A 26,940-nucleotide genomic window follows, 5' to 3' on the forward strand; every position below is an offset into this window, starting at 1 on the left:
ATTAAAGAATTATACTAAGACATAGTATAATCCAATTCTATAGCCTATGGCTCAATGTAGTATAGGGATATAATATTCTTGAATACCTGAAAATCATCTCTAAAATTTGGACTTAATGCACATGTCCAGAAATAGTTTATTCTGAGAGTTTCATTTTTGCCTGTAATCTCTACACCTCAGAAAGCTGATCTATGTATCATGGCAACCTTTCTTTCAGATTATTTCAATTTACTATTATTATTATTAACTATTATAAAATAAAAGTCAACAGTGCTGTAAAAAAAGCAAATGAATAGAAGCGTTGTCACAGAAACCTATGGAAATGGGCACAGAATCCCACTTCTTAGACTCTTCTTATGGTGGAAATCTACTATCTTCTAAAGGAAATTGCTAACACTTCTCAAGTTAGTACACAGTACTTTGCTACATCTTATCTTGTTGCTTAAATTCTTTTCCCTAAAACATGAAGCAAATTTTGCTTAACTTAACTGTGTCTACTGAATAAGAGCAAGCAAAGAGGAAATGAGAAACACTTACTGCTCTGGCAGCTTCCCCAAAGTCAATCTTTAGCCGACCCATGGCTCTTATGATTGCAATGATGGACTGTATAGTATTGCTGTAGACAACTACTTTATACTGTTTACATTCTTCCTCTGAATAGCCATCCTCATGAATGATTCTTTAAAAAGAAGAAAACCACAAGTTAATACCACAGACCCAAAATGAAAAGGTACTATGGAATTTTTAGAAATTAAGAGGAAATCTATTTAAACAAAAGACCATTTTCCAACTCACTTCATCTGTTTCACAATGGTGCTTTTGCCAGATTCTCCAGCACCTGAAAAAAAGAAATCCAGACCTTCAATTTCTCTGTAATCACACACAAAAGTATGAAATCAACATGAGTGATAACACTAGCATTAATGGAAACCCCAGGTCCTAGGGAAAATTTTGGTGAGGCTTTCGTGTCTATCAGGAAAGTTACGGAGCTTCTCCATCAGAGAACTTTGGTTTCTTTACAAAACTCAGCAACCAAGTATAATATATTGAAAGTACCCCAGGGCCTGCTTGATATCATTTGTGGAAAATAAGCATACTCAAAGAGAGATGGCAACGTAAACATTTGTAAGAATTCATCCTCTACATAAAATATCATGATATAGACACTGAACGCAGGTAAAAACAAAATGATTATTTTTTGGTTTATTCATTTTTATTGATTCCTCTGTGACTACCTGAGGAATGTTCCGAGAGCAATCCTCTCAGTCATGGGAATAAACAGGTTCAAAACAGAAACAGAGAGGGCACCGTTCCCCTCATTTTCCCTATATACTCCCTCAAGCCCATGCTGCCCTCCTGAGCCAAATGGAATCACTTTAAACTAATGACCAAAAATGTCAAATAGGCTTTCTGAACTTGACGATCTATCAACTAGATCCTCCCTAGTCAATTCATTCTTCCACCTTCCAAGATGCCTACTTCACACTATCTCCTCTCTCTCAAACCTTATAAACTCTTCCCTACTTCTGACTCTCAGCTGATGATCCCACCCCTATTTTTTTTATAAAAATTAAAGCAATCAGAAAAAATTACTTCATTTCCCTATAACCAAATCTACCAATCTGCACTTCCACTAATACTCTGTACCTTCATCAATGGGTAAACAATCTCTGCCAATGTTTTAAGAATAACCCCTTCCCTAATGCACTTATCCACCTCACTTTACCTACTCAAGGTTGTGGCTGCTGCAATTTCTAATGATATATCCCACATTACTCAAATATCATTGATTTTTCTCTTTCCACTGGGTCATTCTCATCAGCATACAAACTTGCTGCACTATCTTCCATCTTTAAATCAGCACGAGCGCATGCGTACAGACACACCCCCTCCTTATTTTTCCCAGACCCCACACATTTTCCTCTAGCTACCACTCCATTTTCTGTCCCTCTTTATAGCAAAACTCCTCTACTCCTACACTCACTGTTTCCAATTCTCTACCTCCAATTCTCTCCTTTTTTTTTTTTTTTTGAGACAGAGTCTCACTCTGTTGCCCAGGCTAGAGTGCCAGGGCGTCAACCTAGCTCACAGCAACCTCAAACTCCTGGGCTCAAGCGGTCCTCCTGCCTCAGCCTCCCGAGTAGCTGGGACTACAGGCATGCACCACCATGTCCAGCTAATTTTTCCTATATATATATTTTTTAGTTGTCCATATAATTTCTTTCTATTTTTGGTAGAGACGGGGTCTCGCTCCTGGTGGGCTCGAACTCTGAGCTCAAACGATCCACCCGCCTTGGCCTCCCAGAGTGCTAGGATTACAGGCATGAGCCACTGCACCCGGCCTCCAATTCTCTCCTTACCCCATTCCAATCAGGCTTTGATCCCCACCACTCTACTGAAACCACTTCTCAAGGTCTCCAACAACCTCCACCTTGACAAACCCAAAGATCAATTCTTGATGCTCATCTTACTCAGCCTCTCAAGGACAATTTGTCCAAGTTCATCAATTCTTCCCCTCGAAATATTTTCTTCACTAGGCCGGCTTCTAGCCACTGAACCATCCTAGTTTGACTCCTACTTCACTCCTTCTCAATCTCTTCCCTCCAGTTTCTGAATTCTAAAGGTTGTACTGCACTTCAAGGCTCCCTCTTTGGCCCTTTTCTCTATCTATACTCATTCACTAAGTTATCTCATCTCATGGTTTTAAATACCATTGATAAACTGATGATAATAATTAACATCTAGTGAGCACCTGTGCCACTCCGCTCTAAGTATTTTGCTTGTATTGACTCATTTAATCCTCACAATAACCTTATGAGGTAGGTATTGTTAATATTATCCCCATTTTACAGATGAGGTAAATGAATCAGAGAAATGTCAAGAAACTTGCTCACAATCACACAGTAAATGACAGAGCTGAAATTTGTAGTCACACAGTCTGGCTCCAAAGTTAGTGTATACTGCCTCTATGCTAATGATTTCCAAATTTAGATCTCTAATTTTGCTTTCTAACATTGGTTCTAGATTCATATGTCTAAATCACCTACCTGACATTAGATTTCTAGTAGGCACTCAAATCTAAAATGCCCAAAACTGGGTTACTGCTTCTCTACACCCCAAAACAAACTCTGCTTCTCCCTCAGTTTTCTCATCCTAGTAATAAATGGCATCAGCATTCATCAGTTGCTCAGGCCAAAAATGGTAAGTGACATGTGACTAACATGTAGACAGAATGGGGGCATCAGTGTCAATCTGTATATTAAATATAAGTAAAGCTTAATTTTCTTTAAAATAAAGAAATAAAAATAAACATAGTTTTAACAGTTTATTCTTGTACATTAGAAAATACAGGGCTAGATCACTCCAAAAGGTTTCTAAATGGTCCAGTGCTTTAGTCCTTGCCTTTCCTATAGTCAGCTTTCCACTCAGTGGCTGGAATAAACTTTGTAAAATGAATAATAAATTAGATCTAGTCACAACTCTGCCCAGAAACTCTCCCATGGCCTCCACTTACAATCAAAACAAAAATCCATGGGCAGGCAATAAGGTCCAAAATATTCTGGCCCCTGCCTGCCTCTTCACTCTGGTCTCCTATTACTCTCTACTTGGTTCTCACTGCTCTTGTCCGACCAGCTTTCCTGCTTTTCCTCCAACATACCAAACTGGTTCTCATTGAGCTTGATCCTGACTCTGTCTTTCCTGCCTTTGCATTTAATGTTCCCTCTGCCTGAAATAATTCTTGCAAGATTTTCTTTTTCACTCAGGGTTTTGCTTCCCTCAGAACAGCCTTTCCTGACTAACCTACCTAAATAGCTCCTACCTTATCTACATTCTCCCCTGACCCTGTGCTGTATTTTTTTCATACCACTTACCACTTCTCATGACAGATTTGCTCATTTCCTGTCTTCCCCATTAATATACAAGCTTCATGAAGGCTTATTCATGTATTCCCAGGGCCTTAAACTGGGCCTAACATAAATTACTCAAATAAATACTGTTGAACAAATGAATAATATTTAATAAGCATGATCCTTTACTAAATATTTCTCAACTTTGTCAACCAAAAATGTTAGTTAAAATAAAATTCAAATAATATAAAAATTCTAAATAACTACATTCTTACAGAATCAAAAGGTACATTTACATATGACTTTATCTGTTCTTATGACATGATTGATAATTAGGGGCAGCAGTGAACAGTTAATATTCAAGTAGCACCCAGACTTTCTTAGGACACTGTTAGAGAACCCTCCATGTATATCTAAAAAAAAAACCTAATGATTCCATTCTGGAGAAGAGAATAAAAGTGCATACTTTTATTTTATATTCTGAATTGTTTAAAACAATTTATATTTTAAATTGTTTAAAACACAGAATTCCCAGATTATTCCATATTGCCAAGAGCTACTAAGAAAAGTTGAAATTAATGAATTAAATATGCACCATTCCTTTGTATGTTGAAAACAGCATTTTCACCATGTCAGATTATTTTGAATGAAATCATCAATAAATCTATTGATCTCAGAAGCAATTCCTATCCATCTCAATTAAGTTCTACCTTATGAAGGTGCTGATTTAAAAGAAAAATGATGTTGCCCTGCCTCGCTCATATTTTCCCAAGGCTCTCTGAGAAAATGTCAGTTTGTCCTTTCCTTTATTATTGCACAATGTATCTTTTCTCAAGCTTTTACTACGCATCCAGTTCTATCTCTTTTGAAGAGATAGAACTTCTATCTCTTACTGCGCACTGAACTAGGATTTGTTTCAGTGGGTGTTCTAGGGGCATTTTATACAAGAATGAATCACTTTATATTAAAATTCTTTGAGCCATTCAGCTTCTAGATCACCATGAAAAGTGTTACCATCTTACCCATCTTCCAAGTATGAAATCTAAGATACACCTGGAACCCACTCACTCCTCTTCTCTCCTTACCAAGCTGTAACAAAATCTCTCTTCTTATGCATTTCTCAAATTAATCCTTTCTACTCCTCACATGTCTGAGACTGATGTTGTGCCTATTATATGTTACTGCTGTAATTTTCCCAAACTTACAGCTCAAAGCTCCTCTTCCTTCTCATCATTTCCAAGTGGCACTATTTTTAAAAGCATCAATTTATCTAATAATTCTCCAAATTCCTCAAGGACTTTCTATAACCCTTTCTCTTTGGGTCTTATAAGGTCTGGGCTTTTCCTTTTTACCTCAATCCTCTGTGCTTCACTGCTCCAGTAGTAAGCTTCCTCCTTTTTTTTTTTTTTTGAGACAGAGTCTTACTCTGTTGCCCAGGCTAGAGTGCTGTGGCGTCAGCCTAGCTAGCTCACAGCAACCTCAAACTCCTGGGCTCAAGCAATCCTTCTGCCTCAGCCTCCCAAGTAGCTGGGACTACAGGCATACACCACCATGTCCGGCTAATTTTTTCTATATATACATTTTTTTGGTTGTCCCTATAATTTCTTTCTATTTTTAGTAGAGGCAGGGTCTCACTCTTGCTCAGGCTGGGCACGAACTCCTCAGTTCAAACTATCCTCCCGCCTTGGCCTCCCAGAGTGCTAGGATTACAGGGGTGAGCCACCGCGCCCGGCCAGGCTTCCTCTTTAATTACATGTCACTCTTAGGTTTTCCCCAACTGCTTCCCATGTCCAACTATATATGGGGTATTTGGAACTTTCTAATTTTATCTACATCTTTTTACCTATCTTTCTTCAAAAATTCATCACAAGTTTAAGGGGAGACTCATTTTCCCATCTTCAACACACTAGGGAAGTAAAAGTTGGGATACAAAGAATGGGATAGATGCAAAGGATATTGCAGAGACAGAATCTATGGCTTCAAGAGTGAGGAACTGAAGATGACTGTGTAGGCAGAAGGGATGGAATTGGACAGGTGATAGGATATACTAAAGAGAGAAAGTTGGAAAGGTCCCAGAAGCAGTAGGGAAAAGGATCAGTTTGACTTAGAAGCTTTATTCTTAAAAGGATATCTATCTAAAAGATACCCTACAACAACAGGAATAAAGATTGAGAGGTGAAGTTACAAAGATTTTTGAGAGAAAAAGGAGGAAGGAAGTTTATGTTAGATAGTCTCATTCTCAGTGAAAGAGGAAAGGCAATCTGCAGAGAATAAAGGGGTAGAATTAACTTAGAAATCATCCGAATTTGTGTACAGTGTAGATATATAATCACCAACATTGTTAGAAGAAAAATAACTAACCAGTACATACTCTACTGTAGAATCATTGTATTTAACTAAACATGTTCTTAATTTTATTTTTAAGAAGCTCTTTGGTGGGGCGCAGTGGCTCACGCCTGTAATCCTAGCACTTTGGGAGGCTGAGGCAGGAGGATCGCTGGAGGTCAGGAGTTTGAGACCAGCCTGAGCAAGAATGAGACCCCATCTCTACTAAAAAAATAGAAAGAAATTATCTGGACAACTAAAAATATGTTGAAAAAATTAGCTGGGCATGGTGGCGCATGCCTATAGTCCCAGCGACTTGGGAGGCTGAGGCAGAAGGATTGCTTAAACCCAGGAGTTTGAGGTTGCTGTGAGCTAGGTTGATGCCACGGCATTCTAGCCTGGGCAGAAGAGCGAGACTCTGTCTCAAAAAAAAAAAAAAAAAAAAACTCTTTGACAGCAGACACCATGTTGTATCCCCCATAACATATAGTACATTATGGGTATGAAAAATGAGAGATGGTGATAATTTCTTTGCAAGGCATTTTTTTAAACAAGGCTAGTAAATTGGATTGCTATTATAATATAAACAAACCATTATCATATGTGAGCAAACTCATTCAGCTCATATACAAACTAATTTTAAAAATTAACCCTGAGAGATGGCTGATACTCAAAAACACTGTCACCTGATGCCTTATCTTTTTTCTCTTTCATTTGATTAAAGCCAGTTCAAAGAAGGTACGGGAGTATATTATGCTCTTTTCTACTGCACCTTCAGGCACAATGAATTTCCTTATCTGCAAAACAGGGGTCAACAGAAAATGCTAAGAACTGTGCCGGGCACATAGTAAGTATTCAGTAAATATTAGCCAGCCATTATTTGTGAATGTTGTTTTCAATGTTCAGAATATCAACAATTAATGTTAAGGCCCCAAAGAGTTTGATTTAATGAAAATTCTTTGGATATGGATGTTGTTTCAAAATCCCAGTACACCTGGTATAACTTTTAGCAGTTGTTTCACAACGGTAAAATCCTAGATGGAATCTAAATTCATAAACTTAAACAGCAACTTATAACCTAAAAGTTACAGCAAACTACATCAAAGCATTAGTCATTTTCTCCATCCAACCCTGAGGAACAAAAACACTCTCTTCCTTAAATGTATTTGCACTCCTAGACTCCTATCTACTACCACCTCTCCCACACTTCCCATCCATTTATACCTCTAAAGCTTTTCCTTGAAGTTTCCTCACAGTTCTTTGTACCTCTGCTATCTGTGATTGTGGTTATTCCAGAAGCACCTGAAACACCTCCTTTTCCTTTTAAATACCCTCTTCAATAGAGAAATCTTGAAACATCTAGTAACTCAGGATTATAACTAGAACACAGCCCCTCTTCCAGAGGTCTGGACAGCCAAGCCCCAGTATGGCACTATTTTTGGATAACCCTCTCGCCAGATCTAGATCAAGACTCTCTCCTCTACAGGTTCCCATTATCAGACATATGGAACATATGACTAGCATAGGCATGGACAGCCCCTCCCCCACAGCAGGTTGAAAGCTTGATCAGCAAATAAACTTTATCTTTTTTTTCTGACTTATTCTCATCTTTCATTTACAATACAGGCAGTTAAAAATATTTCAGTTTCGCCCTAATGACACCACGTAGTAATCAATTCTAATAGAAGAGTACATTTTAGCCCCAGCTCTGCCATGACTAGCTGTAAGACCTTGGGCAAGTCACACGGGTCACAATGCCTGTCTTTTTATATAAGAAATGTGAAAGACTTTGGCCTAAATATGCTCTATGGCTGCACTTTAATATTCTATGACTATAATTACTATAACACTAAAAGCAAACTAAATTTCTTATTCTGACACACAAAGGTCTCAAATCAAACCATGGACCCACATATTTTCCTATCAACTCAACAATTTACAATAGCTCTCATAATGCAGTTATTATCATGTTCTCCAATCATATACTATTGCTCAAGGAGGGACAAAGAGTATAAAGAATTAAAGAGTTCAGGAACAGTAAAGAATTAAGAGTTGTCTGGCACACTGACCTCCTATACTCATGCTTGAGGGTATTCTACAATTATATAGTTTCAAACTAGCAGAGCATTCAAGTTAGATTGCTATTCTTAAAAACAAAAAAAAAAAAAGAAAAAGAAAAAGAAAGAAAAGAAAAAAGAAATGTGAATACCTATAACTAAAGATCACAGGCGCACAGTCCATACTATTTCCAATACAAGTACCTATTGCTCCCACTAATTCCTCTTTATTGGTGTAAGTAACTAACTAAAAAAATTCAGATTAAGGTTAAAAATGACAATTCATTCAAAATGCTTTTCAAGGTACTATATTTAATACAAAAAACAGCTGCTTCTTAGTTCAGTAAAAGAAAAGGGCTAGCAAAATTACAGATGGGAAAAAAGCTACCACGCAAATAAAAACTTTTTTTTTTTTTTGGATACAGAGCCTTGCTCTGTTGCTGAGGCTAAAGTAGAGTGCCGTGGAGTCAGTGTAGCTCACAGTAACCTCAAGCTCCTGGGCTCAAGAGATCCTCCCTCCTCAGCCTCCCAAGGAGCTGGGACTACAGGCATGCGTCACCACGCCTGGCTCATTTTTTCTATTTTTAGTTGTCTGGCTAATTTTTTCTATTTTTAGTAGAGATGGTGTCTCACTCTTGCTCAAGCTGGTCTCAAACTCCTAACCTCAAGCAATCCTCTCCTGCCTCGGCCTCCCAGAGTGCTAGGATTATAGGCATGAGCCACCACCAGGCCCGGCCCAAATAAAAACTTTTATTCATTTTTTTTTCAATGAACATGTCTCCTACATGCCCAGAACTGCTGGACATTGAGACTTCAAATACAAATTAATTTAGGAATTTATCGTCTGGTGGGAGAAATTAGAGATCTATTTTTCTTATGAAATTAGCAAATTTCCTTAGCCTAAAACATTAGAGTAATTTTTTCACCCAGCCCACTATCCCTCTGAACATGACAAGCCTCTGAATATACTATAAATATCCTTGAAAGCCCTATTCAACTCAAACTTCCACTCCTTGCTAAAGCCTCCCCATTCTTCCAGGGCACAGTTATCACTCTCACCCTGAATGCTACCATAGATTATTCCCTTTCAGCATCGGTCCCAGAGGTTAATTTCCAAATCAACTCCCAACTGTCCTTCCCAGCCATCTCATTTCATTTACTCCCCAGCTCTGGCTACTCTAAAAAAAAAAAAAAAATTATTTGACTATCTTCCCAGCTCCTAATCTCCTTGCCCATTGATTTTCTTGATTTTGATTAAAATAACAATGAAACCTTTTTTGCCACAACCTGAAAACCCTTTCATGACAGTACACTTCTCCCTTGAGAGTACCTTGACCAGGATCAACCTGGCCCTATAGGCTAGTGTCAAACACCATAACACTAACACTTGGTTAAATTATTCTAATTATTTGGGTTTGTGCCTGTTTAGGACTCCACTGGCCCTAAACTCAAAGCATAATCCTTGAAAGCACAAAACAGCACCTTCTTTTTGTGTCCCCTCTCCCAAATCTAGAATACAATTTAGGACAGAGTAGGCATTTAATAACTATCTGTGATATGAATGGCTTGAGTTTCTATGATATTCAGTGGTTGCCTAATCATATTTTGTAAATGTCAGTTGCAATGGATGGAATTTTCAATGTGGGTAGTTAACAGAAACAGAAGATTTCCATTCCTCTGCTATGTTTACTCAGCCCCACACCCACTCCTGGCTATGCCTTCAACTCTCATCTTACAACTATACTGACAATAAATTTGAACTCATTCACTAGCCTCACTCCCCTCTAACCTTACTCTCAAACCCTCGTCCCAGCTCCCTTGCACCCACCACTCCACTGCAGTGAAATAAAGTGCTACGAATCTGTCCTGTCCACCCTGTAACTCTAACACTAGATGAGTGCATGAAATACAGCAAGTGCTCATTAAACATTTGTTCAGTAGGTGAATAAATGAAGGAAGGAAGGAAGGAATATTTTAAGGGTAAAAGAAGGCAGTGAGTTGCAACTAGGACAGAGATAATGGGTCTCTCCTCCTAAAAAGATTTTTCTAGGAAGCAATCACATACCAATTACCAAAAAGACTTCACGGAGACATAAGAAAATTTTGATAAAACTTAATTGATACACTTGACAGAACTTCAGAACGCTGGCCTGTCCATAATCTCTTCTAGCAAATTCCCTACTTCCCCTCCTTAACAGACAGTGGCCTACATGATCTGGACCACATCCTTCCCCATGACTGGATCAGGAATAAACACCTAACACAGGAGTCACCCAGTCACAGGCTCTTGGGGGCCTACACCCTGTGTGACCTAGCTCCAAAAGATGAGCAGGACCAATCAGATTATCTGGGGAATCTGCACTAGGATTACATGTGAAAGAAAACCTAAGCTACCATTATGAGACTTCAGGCACACCGAGGTCATAAAGGAAAACATTCAGAGGAAGGCTGGTCTAGAGAGAAGAGAACAGACAAATGTGCAGGGAGACTTAAAGATGCCATGAGAGAGAAAAGAGAGCTCACAAAAGAAGAAACAGAAAGTGAGGAAATAGAGAATGGATGGATGGGACCAAGGAGACAAAAAAGAGAAACAGAGAACAAGTAAAGACAAGAAAGCAAAAAGAGGCAGAAACAGTGAAGCCAGTAAGAAAGAGAAAGAAGCAGAAACAGCCTAGCCAGTCTCAGAGCTGCCTCAGTTCCTGTAGCCTGATTCTTCAGCTCTTCCTGTATTCCCCCAAAACCTCTCTATATTCTAACAATAATCCCCCTCAACAACTTTTGAGCTAGTTTTAATGAGTTTTCTGTTCTTTACAACCAAAAAAAAAGGGACTGAATGGAATTGGCTTTAAGGAAATTAAAACAAACATCTGCATACATATTGCCCAGCCTAAAAAATTAAACATTACCATTTATCTTTGAAGCAATCTATGAGTCCCTCCTAATATCAATTACTATTTCTTTAACCATTTCCAGAGGGTAAGTAGGCAATGAGGGAGAAGGAGATATTTAAAAAAAAAAAAAAATGTCCTAACAACCAAAATATGGCTGTAACTTACACAGTACTATATGGTTTGTTCAGAGTTCCACATCTCTCACCAATTACATGGACATGATCCTATAATTTTACAAGCTTTATAAACTATAAAGCAGAAAGCTAATTAGTCAGTTTACATTCATAAATCACCTAAGGAAGATGTTGGTTTGATTTTTTTTTTTTTTTTAAGGCAGCTCACTCAGCTAAGCAGCTCTCCTCAAAATGTTATCGCTTGGGAATAAGAACAGCATAACTTGAGTGTTGCTAAGTTCTCTTTGGGCAACTGGACAAGGAAGGGGGAGAAGTGGGATTCCTTCCTTACCTTTGTAGAATATAAGAATGCTTAGAGGAGCAGCCATTTGTGAGCAAAGAGGGGGATTATCCTCTGGCTGTCTCGATGTTCTAATTTTGGCCTCTGGTGAGTAAATTTCCTTTTCACTTCTTTGAAAGCAGGACAACAAAAAGCCATTTTGGTGCTAATGTTAAATTATATGGTATTTACATTAAACATAACTGAAAACTATTTTTCATTTAAAGTAAAAGGGAACAGAAATACCATGAACTGTAATACACACAAAAAAATCCAAAGATCTCACTTTAACCCATACAAATAATTCTTCATTATGTAATAGTAGAGATGTCCTCCAAAGTTAACTGCAATGCTAAATTCATTCATCAAACCCCATATATCACAAAATTTTACATTAAAAAATGTAAGAATCATATCCCTACCTAAGGCCCTCAAACGCTGATAGCAGCACATAGCACTTTTCTACATGCCTACTGAATCAAATGTAAATCAATACCCCACTTCTAAAATTCACCAATAGCAAAACATGACAAATTGAGCCACCAGATAAGGATGCCTATAATTTTAATTTCCTTTACCATAATAAATTCTCAACAAAGCTGTTAAGCCAAAACCCAAAAAAGTCTGGGTTTCACATATGTGTTTACTTCCACTTAATCTTTTCTTACAGCATGAATTAGCAGTGGAATGGCAAAAAAGGCAGGTAATAAAGAGGGAGGACAATGCAAAGTATCTAGGTGATTTCCCCCCAAAGTTTATAAACACATCTACACACACACACACACACACACACACACACACAGACATCCCCCAGTATCCACAGAGGATTTGTTCCAAGACCTCCCTTGGATACCAAAATCCACAGGTGTTCAAGTCCCTTTTATAAAATGTTATAGTATTTGCATACAACCTACACAAACCCTCCCATTCTCTTTAAATCATCTCTGGATTACCTATAATACCTAATACAATATAAATGCCATGCAAATAGATGTTATACTGTATTGTTTTTATTTGTATTTTTTTATTGTTTTTTTTTCCAACTATTTTTGATCTACATTGGTTGAACCCACAGATGCAGAACTCATTGCGTATGTGCAGTGTGTGTAAAATATGGCTTAAAATACAGCTACTAAAAAAAAAAAAAAAAATCAATTAAATTTGCATGTCTTTCTAGGCTCATTTCTTATATTCCTCCTATACCAAACCCTTCATTCTAGTTAAATCTAACTATTTGCTTACTCATGTTCTGTGCCTTTGTGCATACTATTCCCTCTGTTTGGATATACTTCTGGCCAGTCTGACCTTAAGGGTTCCTATTCATCTTTCAAAGCTCATCTTAAATGTTACCTCCTCTGGGAGGACTTCCCTGATATAAATGTCTCTCTCTTCCTCCTCCTTCCAAAATTGGCTATGCCTTCTGTAATCACATTATATTGTCATTGTTTACTCTGACATCTTGAACTGCTTTTTTGCAGTTTTGTCTATTTCTGGGTTTTATCTATTTCTCATTTATATTTCCAGGCCAAAAAAGTACCTAAGGACACATAAGACAATCAGGGATACATAATCATAGATAAGTTAATAAACAAGCCTCCCACTCGCAGTGCAACACTGAAAACCAAAAAGCTTAATAAAAAGTGGCCTTAACTAAATGCAGTGCTATATCCTGGAGCAGAACAAAAACATTAGTGGAAAAACTGCTGAAATCTAAATAAAGTGTGAAATGTAATTAATATTAAGGCACCAACTAATATTAATCTCTTGGTGTTGACAAATACAAATATAAATATAAAAACTAGAGATATCAATACATGACTAAAACAGAAATCCAAATACAGTGTAACATTTCCATAATAAGTTATTAGAATCTTGTGAAATAGTATTTTAATTTTTAAACCCAACTTGAAAGGAGAAAGGGGCCAGGAACGGCGGCTCACGCATGAAATCATAGCACTCTGGGAGACCGAGGTGGGAGGATGGCTTGAGGCCAAGAGTTCGAGATCATCCTGAGAAAGAGCAAGACCTCATTTCTACAAAAAAATAAAAAAAATTAGCTGGGCATAGTGGCCCATACATGTAGTCCTACCTACTCAGGAGGCTGAGGTAGGATAGCTTGAGCCCAAGAGTTTGAGGTTGCAGTGAGCTATGATGATGCCACTGCACTCTACCATGGGTGACAGAGCAAGACTCTGCCAAAAAAAAAAAAAAAAAAGAAAGAAAGGAGAAAGGAAATTTTTAGTATTTGACACAATGTAAATAGGCTGTACTGTCAATAATGATAGGAAGATTAATTACAAGATGACAAGAATCAAGCTATCTTGCTAATTTTAAATAAGTCTGATTTAAATGGCCCCTATATGACCAGTGTAATAACTGCTAACAGCAGGCTATAAAAGCAGATGTGAACACAATTTAAATATACAAATAGAGTGTATGTTTTGATCATGGCAAGGCATGTCTGATTTAACAGCTGCTATAGCCAGAAGAAATTCAGAATACTACACTGAGTGGTTAGAAAAAATTCAGAATACTATCTACTTTTCAAGTAAAGCAACAAGAATTTTTTGAGATGTAAAATACTATCATTCAAAAAACTAAGACTTTTTGTAATGGATACTAAAAACATTTATCCATTTAAAAACATGACTTGGTGACAAAAAGAGGCCCACAGCAGCAAAATACCAATGGATCAATAAACACAATAACACCTCTGCTAATCCTTAACAATCTTTCTTAAACTTTTAAGTATTTTCCAAGTCTAACTTGTAAATCAACTTAAGTTCAGATCTAAAGACATATCCTCATGAAACTTGTGTCTAACATCACTAGGCTATTCAGGTACAAGTCAAACACATTTGGTCTTTTGGGTAACCTCCTTCTTTGCTTATCACATCAGATATATTAATTTCTATTACAACTTAACAGCAAGTCATGAAAAATAGGATATTTCATTTACATAGAGCACTGTAAAACTAGCACAACTGAACAGTGATCCTAACATAATGTTATTCAGTTCAAGCAGCTTGAATTACAAAAATGATACAGCTGACTACCAAGCAAGGTAACAGGATCACCTAGATAAAGGCTTAAAGCTAACTCTAACTCTTGCTAAACACTGGAAAAAAAATTATACCAAAATAAAGACAATTAAAATTGGAGGGAAAATCAAATACTAAAATTATTTTTCTTTGTATTCTCTTTTGAATATTTACATCATGGGCACCTTATGAATTTATGTCTTTCAGGTTTTTAATTACCTTTATGATGTTAAACTAATTTCAGTCAAACTCAAGAATAGCAGAACTAACACAAAAATAGGCCTCTTTATAACTTGCTAAAATATTCTATCCGGTTAATAATATTAAGTTCACAGACAAGCGACCCAACAGGTCCAATTTAAACCCCTTACTGGTATACAGAAAGGAAAATAAAAGCTCAGAGATTAGGACAACTCTCCCAAATTTCAGTCTCTTTGCTGTCTTTAATGACATGGTATCTCCTACTTCTGAATTGAGTTACCAGTTCAAAGAGATGTATTTTATTATTGTTAGTCTACTATATTCTGTTAGCTAGAAAACAAATTTTAAAATAAACTTCAGCAATCTGAACAAACTTATTGCCTACTGCCCTAGACATTTCTTATGAGACTGACATTTTTATTTTTTGCTAATGTTCTAGCAGAGCTCCTGAACCTGAGTACTTAAAGCATCTCTTCTTCTTCCCCACTTCCCCCAACAAGCCCCACGTTCTAATAAAACTAAATTAAACATAAGGTAAAGACAGAGAATGGATAGCTAAAATGTATGAGCGATCTACTTTGTCAAATGTTTTTACCTATACTCTAACGAAAACTTGTAAGCAAAGTTACTAATAAGGAGCGAAGAGTCTGTTTTACCTCTTCCTTTAGCTTTGAACAATTTTGTGTTGCTCATAAAAGTAGTAAGGGGGAAAATCAGCAAGGGAAAAGCAGGAGTGATGATGAAACAGACCCCGAACTGATCATATGCATTTTTAAAAATTAATTCCTAAATTAAAATAAAATTAAATTCAGGTGAAATTAACTATTCTGAGTTGGATGTGATGATAACAGTAGTTTAAAATCCTACACCGTACCTCAACTTAACTTTAAATCTGAATTTAATTATATCTTCCAACTATACAAAATGACAACTTAACATTGAGAATGATCAGGCATTTTCTCATGAATTAATGAGAAACTAAAGCAGGGATATGTTCAGTTCCTCAATATTTCTGTCTCATTCCATTATGTTCAACTTGTATTTAATGTGTCTACTAGGTGGTAGGCACTGTCATCTATTTATTAATCATCAACTCTCTAGCCATGTCTTTAATAGGGAATTTGCCCTACCCCAATCCTTGAAACGGTCAGCCTTATAAAACTTATGATACCCCATCAACCTTGCCATACCCCCAACACAGATGACTGGACTGTGGTAGGCACCTGACAAGGCTGGGCCAATCTGATACTCTTTCCCAGGAATCAGGAATGGAGATCCTGGGAGCCATGAAACACCTGAATTATCAGGTCAGGCAGTGTGTGAGCTACAGGTGTCACAGTAAGCCAAAGTTGAAGATTAGGGGTGTAGAGGGAGGGGGCAAAGAAGTCATAAGGGAGCAGAGAAAACTAATCTGAAGAGGTGATTTACCAGAAAAGCAGAGTAGCAGCTATTCTGCTCTAGGAGAAATGGAGGGACAGAAGGGGGTTGTGTATCACAATCCATGCACATGCAACCTACTTGTATTTCACTTATTTATCCTTGGATGTCTAATGCCTATGAAATTGCCTACTGTGTCCTCTCAGTAAACCTCTCCTTTACTTGTGTGAGTGGTACTCCTGTTCCTTACAGGCAAAACATTTTAGCATTATATTAGGTTCTGTGACAGATATAAACATGAGAAATATTTAGTCCTCCTGCCCTAAAGAACCATATAGTTAGGAGAAGCTAAGTATAAAAATAAACCAGACTATAAGTGGCATAAAAAGTACTATGAGGTTTCAGAAAGAGAGGGTCAGATTATACCCAATTCAGAACATCAAAATGGTTTCATGGAGAAAACGGAACTAAACAGTAATCATAATAGACAGGAGTGTGAGATACTTTAAAAATGTATTTACTAGGAAAAATAAAATACTGGAATTCTAATTCTACCAAAAATTTTTTTTTTTTTAATTTGCTGGCACATGAAATCCACAAATCTGGAATCTAGTAATGACTGAGCAGCTGGGACTACACGTGTGCACCACCACACCCAGCTAATTTTTCTATTTCTTATAGAGAGACTGGGATCTTGCTCTTGCTCAGGCTGGTCTCCAATTCCTGGCCTCAAGCGATCCTCCTGCCTCAGCCTCCTAAAGTACTACGATTACAAGTGTAAGCCATTGCCCTTGGCCTTGCATTTGTCTCTTTATGCTGCCTTTTCTTGGTCACAGATGAGGGACTTGTAAGAATGGAGGTTACGTAGCATTGTGGAGGAAGAACTTGATGAAAAAAATACATATGGCTTCCTTCCTCAGAAAAATGTATATAACCACAAATTTTGTTAACAATTTTAGAAAGAAGTTCATGGATCAGAGGAAGCCTTAAGGGGTACATATATTCCAGATGTAAACAAACAAAAAAGTATGTTGTGGAAGAAACCAGGGAAGAGAGAGAGGGAGAGACAGAACGTAAGAAAAAAAGGAAATATCTGCAAAGCCCCAAAGTTTCCATTTTACTTCCCAAGAAACTAGAGGATGAAGCAGCTCAGCACCATGGGGAAGGACAGAGTAAGCAGCACAGTGTTTCTCACGTTTCACAAACTTCTAAAAGGTCTCCTGACCGGGAACCACTTTTATCAGAGACAACTGCCCAAAAACTAAAAGACTGTTTTATAATAGTGCAAATAACATAAATGCAGCCCTGATTAGAACGTCACATGCCCTGACAAATCTTCTAAGTATTAAGCCCTCTACTCTATGGCCATCACTGTACTATAGGAATGTACAGTAAGGAAAGATTACATTATTATAATTACTGGAAAAGACCATATTTTCAGACTGTAAAAGTGACGAATGCATTTAAATATTAATAAAAGAAAATAACAAGTTTATTAAACACAAACCATTTTCTGCAATGCCAATTTCTATTTTTTATGCCAGTTTCTTTTTTTTTCCAGACACAAGATGCATCCCTGCATTAAATTTAATCTCCATTAATGTCTATAAATCTCATCTCAAATAAATGGCAAAAATTATAAAGGATATCATTTTACAGGAGGATATAATATAACAGCATATTCATCAAAGGACAGCCTCATTTTCAATAAGTATATTCAACCAATAATATGTATAAATTTAAATATGAATAATTAATTGTATAATACAGGGTTTAAGTAAATAGATGATTCTAATTTTCTGCATGCAACTCAATTTTTGCCATACCACCAGCAAAATCCCAAAGAACAATGTATTAATCTCATTTTGTATAATGTTTTCTTCAGACCTGCTAAAGGGAACTATCAAGAAATGGAAATTTGGAGATAGCACAGGAATAGATCATTCAATAACTTACAAAATTAAATGACAACATTTAATTCCTTTCATTACAGAAGAATGTTTATTAAAATTCTTTGAAGATCTTTGAAAAGAGTGTATTAACATGAAAAATAATCAAATAACTGTCTGAAGCACCCTCAAAAAAAGTAGCTAAAATGATAAGCCTCACAAACATCATCATAAAGAGACATTGTCATTTATGAAATGTTTATTATTAATATTTGCCAGGCACTAAAGCTAAGCATTTTACGTACATTACTTCATTCCATATTCTGAAACATCATCATTCCTGTTTTACATATGTGAAAATTATGACTAATATGGTTAAATTACTTGCCCTGGGCCTCAGAGCTAGTAAACAGAGGTAGAACTTGAATTCAGTTTGTGTGAATCCAAAAGCAGTGCTCTTATCCATTATACCAGTGATTCCCAACTTCTGTCACGTGATGGCACACTGGAAATGATAATGTTGGTAAGACTCAACTGAGGTAAGCTGGACGGGCTTAGTGGAAAACTTTTTCTTTAAATTATGAAATTATGGCATGAAAAATAAAATACAAAGTATTACAGATGATATTAAATACTGAACTGGTAAAAACTTCCCCAATAAAATTTCTCCAAATTACCAAATTCAGGAAGTTTACAGACGGAATCATACCAAAAATGTTCAAATATCATACTGTAGTAAAATTATGGAGTTATAAAACAATTTAAAATTTCAACACTATAAAAAATTTGCAAGCAGCACACCTGTATGTCATCCTAGGCACTATACACTGGTTGGGAAGCTTTGCATAATATAGTTTTGTCTTTCAACAGAATATTGTGATTAAACACTAACTTGTCATATCAAGATCTTCCCAATAACATTTAAATGAAATTCAAACCAAAGGTTATCAAAGGAAGAATTATAATACTGAAGTGTTCCTTAACTAATCCAGCCCACACTAGCTTCTTAATTTGTATTTCTACAGTATCTATAATTTGTAAATTCACTTTGATTTAATAACAGTAATAGCTAATATTCACTGAGCTGATACTTAGTGTCAAGCTGTGTTCTGCTTTACATTATTATCATATTTAATCCTCACAGCAATTCTATGAAGTATCTTTATTTTCTCCATTTTAAAGATAGGAAAACCGAGGCACAGAGAAATTAAGTAAATAACTTTCCCAAGGTTATAGCTGGAAGAATTTGAAGCAGTCTGACTACACAGCCCATGCTAATCACTATGCTAATCACTATTCTTTCCCCATAGGAAAGAATACATTATGTGCCAGGGGAGACAAAGGTAAACAGATAAATCTCAACTTAAATCAAGTTCGACAGTTTCATAGTATGAAGTAAAAATGACTTGCATGTACAACAAAGGAGATATTCTACAGCAAAAAGGAAATTATCTGTATACTGTGTTGGGTGCATTTTGCATATAGAAATAACACTGATTATTTTATTTTATTTTTTATTTATTTTTTTTTTTGAGACAGAGTCTCACTCTGTTGCCCAGGCTAGAGTGAGTGCCGTGGCATTAGCCTAGCTCACAGCAACCTCAAACTCCTGGGCTCCAGTAATCCTCCCGTCTCAGCCTCTCGAGTAGCTGGGACTACAGGCATGCACCACCATGCCCGGCTAATTTTTTCTATATTTTTAGCTGTCCATATAATTTCTTTCTATTTTTAGTAGAGATGGGGTCTTGCTCTTGCTCAGGCTGGTCTCGAACTCCTGAGCTCAAACGATCCGCCCACCTCGGCCTCCCAGAGTGCTAGGATTACAGGCGTGAGCCACCGCGCCCGGCCAACACTGATTATTTTAATTTCACGTGTGTTACGATATGGCTCAAGCAAAAGCATCTGTCTTTGCAACCCATCTGAATTTGTGGATTTAATTTGCCCAAGAATATTAAAAAATCTGATTTAAAAAATAATAAAGTTGGTAAAAATTAAAAGCAAATGTTTTAGTATTTTAATTTTTACTCACTGCAAAAAATTAAAAGCAGGCCGGGCGCGGTGGCTCACGCCTGTAATCCTAGCACTCTGGGAGGCCGAGGCGGGTGGATAGCTCGAGGTCAGGAGTTCGAGACCAGCCTGAGCAAGAGTGAGACCCCGTCTCTACTAAAAATAGAAAGAAATTATCTGGCCCACTAAAATATATAGAAAAAATTAGCCGGGCATGATGGCGCATGGCTGTAGTCCCAGCTACCGGGAGGCTGAGGCAGTAGGATCGCTTAAGCCCAGGAGTTTGAGGTTGCTGTGAGCTAGGCTGACGCCACGGCACTCACTCTAGCCTGGGCAACAGAGCGAGACTCTGTCTCAAAAAAAAAAAAAAAAAAAAATTAAAAGCAAATGTTTTAGCATTTTAATTTTTACTCACTGCAAAAAATTAAAAGCAAATGTTTTAGTATTTTAATTTTTATATACTGCTTTTCAAGTTTCCTAAGTCACCAAGTGTTTAATTTTTTTAATTACATGCACTATTTATAAAGTCCTAAATAAAGATTTTTCCAGACACTTGCACGAGTTCTGCTGGCACACGTTCTGCCTGCCATGTGGAAGAAAGCCTCACAGTTTACAACTGTATTACAACAGGCTAATGTCCTGAAGAGATCTCTAATGGTCAATGTACATCAAATCACTCATGGAAAATGAGAATACACCTTTAATTTCATAACCAAAACAACCAATAAAGAAAATGCTAATGTCTTGAGTGCTGTGGTTTATATCAAACTTCTGAAAGGCCCCAAAAAAGACCAACGTCCAACATTATCTAGCTTAGGCTAGTTAACAGTAAATATTTAAGGAGCATCTTCTGTGTGCCAGGGACCATGGTCATCCACTGAAGATACCTGCTATGTAGACAGTGATAGTCTAGTACCACAATTTGAACTCATACCTTCTGGGAGTTAAGATATTCACACTGGAAGCTTAAGCTCCAATACATAACTTTTTATCTATGGTATATCCAAAAGACCTGTTACCAAAGCCTCTGCAATCTACAACTAATCAATATGTTAACAACAAGAGACTAGTAGGGGCACCCAGCATATCCTGGAGTACAAAATAAGTCTTGGGTTGTGATGGTGCATTCTGAGCTCTGGAGCTTTACACCATGAAAATTTGGCACTTTCCTAAAGTGACTCTCAAAAATCAACTGCTTCAAAAAGTAAAGTTCTATTGCTTACAGAAACCATTACTCCTACTTTTTCTTCTCTAATCAATCCCTAGAAAATACTAATAATGAAGAAATGTGGCTTGATTTATTGGTAAGCTAATGCCAGGCTACTTTAAATGATTTACTGAGCCTCTCATTTTAAAACTAAATCATGCTAAGTAAAATGCATGTGACTGTACACAAAAACAATTTTAAATGAATGTTGGGTAACATGAACAGTAACTCCTGAAGCTAATATTTTTTGTTTTGAAAAGAGCAAAAAGGATAAAACAGCTCACCAGAAGCTATCAGTCTTTACAGTAAATATGTTCAATTCCATAATTTATCATAAGATAACGCCATTCCCACTGCACACAGTCCCCTAGCAACTACTCAGCAACTTCCTATGTGTCATCTATTGTCCATTAGATCTTCTGCCACAAACCTCAAGCCATTCTCTAAATTTCCCCCAACTCACACCATCCCCCCACCCCTATAAAAACAGGGGAAAGAGTTATAAAACCTTAAGAGAATAAAAATGACTTTTTAAAAAAGTGAAAAAGTACAGGCTAGGCGGCCTCTGCACCCAAGATCTTTTCCTTGCCATCTAACTCAACCATCTACCTTCACGTTCCTGGACAATCCAGGGTTCCTCCACCCAATTAATAGTTCAAAATGCTCGCTCTCTAACAAATGGCAAGGTCCTATGTGAACACTCTGTCCTAGCCTCTCTATTTAATCATTCAAGCTTCTCAGCGGTATGTCATGAAGTATCATTTCACTCCAAACTCACAAACCATTACACAAGCCCAACATATACTCTATCCCATCCTCGTTACCAACACGCTCCAACCCAACGTAAAACCTACCCTAATATCAGCTCTTCCTTTATGAGCTTTTCCCATATTCCTAACAATTTCACTGTCCTACCGCCCCATACTCCCTAACTCTTTGCTAATCGCAATTCCAGCCCAGAGTTCCACCCTCTCTAGTCTAATTCCTACAACCCGAAAACCCCACCCCCCTCACACGCCCACAGGGGCCTCAGCCAGAACCCCAATACTCCGCCCCAAGCCCGGCACGCCCTCCAGAGCCCTTTGGGGTCCTTTTCGACAGCCTACCCATACCCAGCTCAGGCCTCCTAACTGCCTAGGCTTTCCGACCACCACTCCATCCCCGCCTTCGGCAGCTCACCGAGTAGCAGCAGCTTCACTTCTTTGGCCGCTTTTTCCCCGTCCTCCCGCAAATTGCGGTCGATCATCTTGCTCCGCTCCACCGCCGCCTTGTCTTCGGCGCTCAACGTGCAGCCCATGGCGGCGGCGGGAGAGGGGACCAGGCCCGAGCTCACTCACACACCACAGAAATCGCGGCTAGCCTAGCCGAGACAGCGTCTACTGCTGGGCGGCGGCCCTCTCCGTCAACTCCCCTAGAGCCCAGAGGAACCGGATATCCGGCGTTTACGACACTTCCGGCGACGCCCCGCGGCCGTTACCACTTGAAGCGCTCTCGCTCTGGGAGAGGAGGTGAGACCGAAAGCGGAAGTTACGGGGGAGTGGCGTCAGGGCTGGGCGGTGATTCCGCGGAGTAGCGAGGTTATGTTGAGACGCTGTGCGCCACCCAACTTTAATCCCCTTTTACCTTTCGGCTACCTGATGTGGATAAATGTAGACAAAGCAGGGCCTCCAGCTCGTGGTGCCCTCTCGAGGTCACACAGCGAGTTTGGAGGTAGGAGGGCGGGGATTCCCAAGTAAGAGCCACAGTCCGCGCGGGAATTTTTGCTGGGAATTTCTTGCCTGCCAGAAAACCCCTTTGATCTCTTGCTGTGGCGACCGGGAGCCCAGCCCAAGTGTGGGACACTTTTTCTGCCGGGGTTGTCTCAGTCAGATATATGGGACGGGAACCAAGTGCCCAGCTTGGGCTCCGACCACGTCTCACAGCTAGTATCTGTAACACTGACCATGCCTAGGACTTTAATGCCTTTTTGCCCTCTCCTCTGGCCCACCACCTCCTGCTCTCAAAATATATTACGTACGAATTTCTGTGGGCTTGAGATTTGCTTAGCAACTATGTTGGCAAAGAGTCACTTGAAATCGCTAGGAGATACTCGACAACCTAGAAGGTAAGCGTGTAGTTCCTCCATAAAATTTCCTTGCTGCCCTTCTCTCCAATATAAGCCAGATTGTCCTACGTTAGGGCCTTAGGACTAATACCAAGATAAATAAACCTCAGCCCCACACCCTAAAACAAACCAGTGCATCCTGTGAATCTCCTACTAAACAAAAAGGGAAGTTCTAGTAAAATTTGTCTTTCAGCTCTAGTATCACCTGAAAATTAATAAATCCCCTGTGAAAGCCCCAGGCTGATACTCTCTTTCACAGATAACCCAGGGTACTACTGTGAAGAAGGTTCTAAATTGCCTTTACCGCCAAATAACCCCACGATTACTCTTAACATACATTCTAGCGAGGGGAACTCAGACCCTAAAATCTTTTCCTGTAATTATAAATTACTTTATTTCTCTAATAGAATCTGAATCTGAGACTATAAGGTCCCAGTAGAAAGGTCTATATAGTGATATTCGTTAATCATAAGGATTTAATTAAAGGATTATAGCCACCTTAAACAAGCTTCATCCACCATAACTTTTATCAACACCAATTTTTCAAAGTTTGAAAAGTCTCCCACTCATTCCCAAATGACTGTTAGAATGAAAGGGACATCTTTTTCCGTTATCAATACTTCTGGGGAAAAAGGGCAAAAGGAAAGGGAAGAAAAATCAGTATTTATTGAGTACCTATTTGCCAGGTATGGCTAGGTGCTTCCACATATCATCTCTTTTAATCCTCACAACAACCCTGTGAGGTAGGTAATAATGATCCCCATTTTTACAGATGAGGAAATAGGCTCAGAGAAATTAAGCAGCTTTCCCAAGTTCACACAGTGAGTAAGTAGATCTGACTCCAAATTCACCCCTTTTCTACCATTATAGGATATTGCCTGGGGACACCTGATAACATAACATAAGGTGTAAGGTTTTCATCTAGAATTGGGAGCCACTCCAACAACAGCATGATGCGTGAAAAAACAACTGACCAGATGGTTGCCTCAATCTGTTGATTCTTGAGAGGGTTAGAGAGGTCAGATTTTGTCCAGCAACAGCTTTCAGAGCTAAGGATTACATATTAAACTTCACCAAAACATCCTGGTGACTAGAAAACTCCTGGAAGGTGGTCATAGCAGAAATTGTTGGGAAAGTTCTCAGCATAGTAAAAGAGAAATTTTTATTCCCTTCATGATCCCCTCCTACAGGGAAAAATAAATAGCAAATGAACCCATGTATGTCAAACTCTGTAATAGAGGCCAGTGAGATCCCAGTGTCAGGAAATGTTAGTCTGAATTAAATATATCCTTGCACTTAAACCTTTCGTCTTTGGTGTATGTGAAGGAAGGGTTGGAGGGCAAAGTCAAAGGAAAAGGCAAAATAAATTAACAAAATGGCTGCCAATGTTTAATGCTTTCCCTTTCCCCCCTCCCCCCACAAATACATGTCTTTCCTACTTCACTGGACTTACACTGCCACCTGCTGGCAATGCTTTGGGTCTACTAGCTGATCAGTGGTGTTTGAAAGAAGCTTTTCCCCTGTCTAGGAATGAAATTCCTCCGTATGAGTTTATTTTAAAAGGGAGGAGAGAGAAGTGACCATGTTTTTCAATCACAAAGGGCTCTCCTTGCTGTATATGCTATCTTTCTAAGGAATTTCCTCAATATAATAGGCACTAGCCTAGAATAATAGTCTAGTGATAGGAAGACAGAAACCTGGAAATCTTCCTAGATCAAAAGAGGGAAAGTTATGTTTGCCCAGTTTCATTTAATAAATTTTTTTTTTCACTAGAGTTTCATTTACAACCCCCACACTTTCCACAGTCTGCAGGAAGCCTCCATGTAGGTCTCTTGCTGCAACAGACTGAACTCTCAGATCTTAGAACCATGGATATATTCTCTAATATAGTTCTCAAACACATTCTATAGTGCTTTATCAGATCTAAATGTTCTATGAAAATACAAGGTATCTGATCAAATTAGACTATGAACTTCTTAAAGGCAATAACTGCATACATCCTCTGCGTGAGTCCCAGAGAATAGAGGGTATTCAAATATTAAGCACTGAATTGAACTGAACGAGTCAATGTTGATATCAGTATAACTTTTTATCATAAAAATTATTTATTGGCTGTTTAAAGGGAAAACTATCCCACTCCCACCAGCCCATTTTCCTTCTTTGTTGCTCAGTGAGCCAGGAATTTGTTTAAATACAGACCACACCACCCTCTGGCCCTGCCTTGACCCTTGAATGTTACCTGATTCAATTGAGGGAAGTGGGGTGGACAGGTGGTCCCTGATGGGTGTCCTGTACAGTTTGCTATTATTCCCTCTCTGTTGAAAACATCACCCCCAGTACTAACCAACACAGTTCCTCGACTCTCAATCAATGAACAGCTGAGCCCAACTCCTGTGCCCTCTCTCCAACCCAGGGCTACAGATAGGAGAGATATTTAAGTCTTTGTCACTGAAACTAATTTTGAGAGCGATGAATGGGAGTAGGGAGGCATTTAATGGACCGTGGAAACCCCACCCTTACCATGCCCAACCTTAGTCTCTTGTACCCGATTGTCCAGGGGGCTGGAGATGGGTCACTGCCATGAGGAGAGAGATCAGGGAGGCCAGTCCTGGAAAGAAAAGATTTGCAGTATTACTGATCAGGGTTATTACCTGACCTCTCTGTATCAACTTAGCAATTCAAATGCCAACTCCACCCTCAGCCATCTGACTCCCCAATCATTCTAGTTCTTCATCCTAAAAGAGAGAAAAAGTCATCCTGTCTTATTCTTGTCTCTGCTGATATCAAGCCCCACGCTTGATCTCCTATGTGCAGGAGAGAGACAGAAAAATAGAACAGAAGGGCTTTTCCTGAAGAGTGGGGGAGAGAGAGCTGCAGTCAGCTTTCCTGTCTTCTATTCCGTGTACCCTAATTGCTATCTCACCTTGCGTCTGGCCAAACTAAGGAAAGGAATACACCCTACCAGTCCTCTCACTTTAAGGAATTCTCAGGTGTAAAATTAGAAAATGATCCATTAATTCAAATGGAACCACTTGGCTATAATTTAGTTCTCTTTAAACCGAGCAAGGAAATGAGAAGACACAGGTCATTTTCTTACCTTGCTTGGGTGTAATTACTGCCCTGGACAATTACACTGAAAAATAAAATATCCTAAATGGCCCCCAGAATAACTACAAACATGGCCTGCTGCCCTATATCCTCCAACTCCTACCCTTAGAGAATTTCCCTGCTTCCTAAGGCATGGAAAGTTCACTCACTGGTTGAGAGGCTTCACCTCACCTTTGTGACCCATTTCTCTCGTCACCGTCTCATCATACCCAGGTTCCCTCCCCCAGAAGTCAAAGATCACATCCAAGTCCAAGGCTTTTGCCACACGTTCATCCTGTTGGCTCTGTTCCTGACCGAAGAAACACTAAGCAAAAGCTGCGTGTGGAGACCCCAGCCCCAGCCCTAGCCAGCTGAGAAAAGGTGATCCCACAAGGTGGTCCTTGCAATCATAACCGGCCCCCAGCCCCATCTCCCTCCAAGTCCAGCGGCCCA

At 38.6% G+C, this 26,940-nt stretch overlaps 1 protein-coding gene across 1 annotated transcript in view; it reads right to left on the minus strand.

Annotated features, from left to right (window-relative positions):
- GNAI3 (G protein subunit alpha i3) overlaps window positions 1-22,708 on the minus strand; it is a 39,616-nt gene extending 16,908 nt beyond the window's left edge. Inside the window, exons 1-3 of the mRNA XM_069480871.1 lie at window positions 22,476-22,708; window positions 796-838; window positions 538-679 (exon numbers count right to left, since the gene is read on the minus strand). Coding sequence (XP_069336972.1) covers window positions 538-679; window positions 796-838; window positions 22,476-22,593 — 303 coding nt within the window. The 5' untranslated portion in view covers window positions 22,594-22,708. The remainder of the gene's footprint in view (window positions 1-537; window positions 680-795; window positions 839-22,475) is intronic.
- Window positions 22,709-26,940: the final 4,232 nt, after the last annotated feature.

Source organism: Eulemur rufifrons, chromosome 8 (assembly GCF_041146395.1).
Source record: "Eulemur rufifrons isolate Redbay chromosome 8, OSU_ERuf_1, whole genome shotgun sequence".
Classification (NCBI taxonomy): Eukaryota; Metazoa; Chordata; class Mammalia; order Primates; family Lemuridae; genus Eulemur; species Eulemur rufifrons.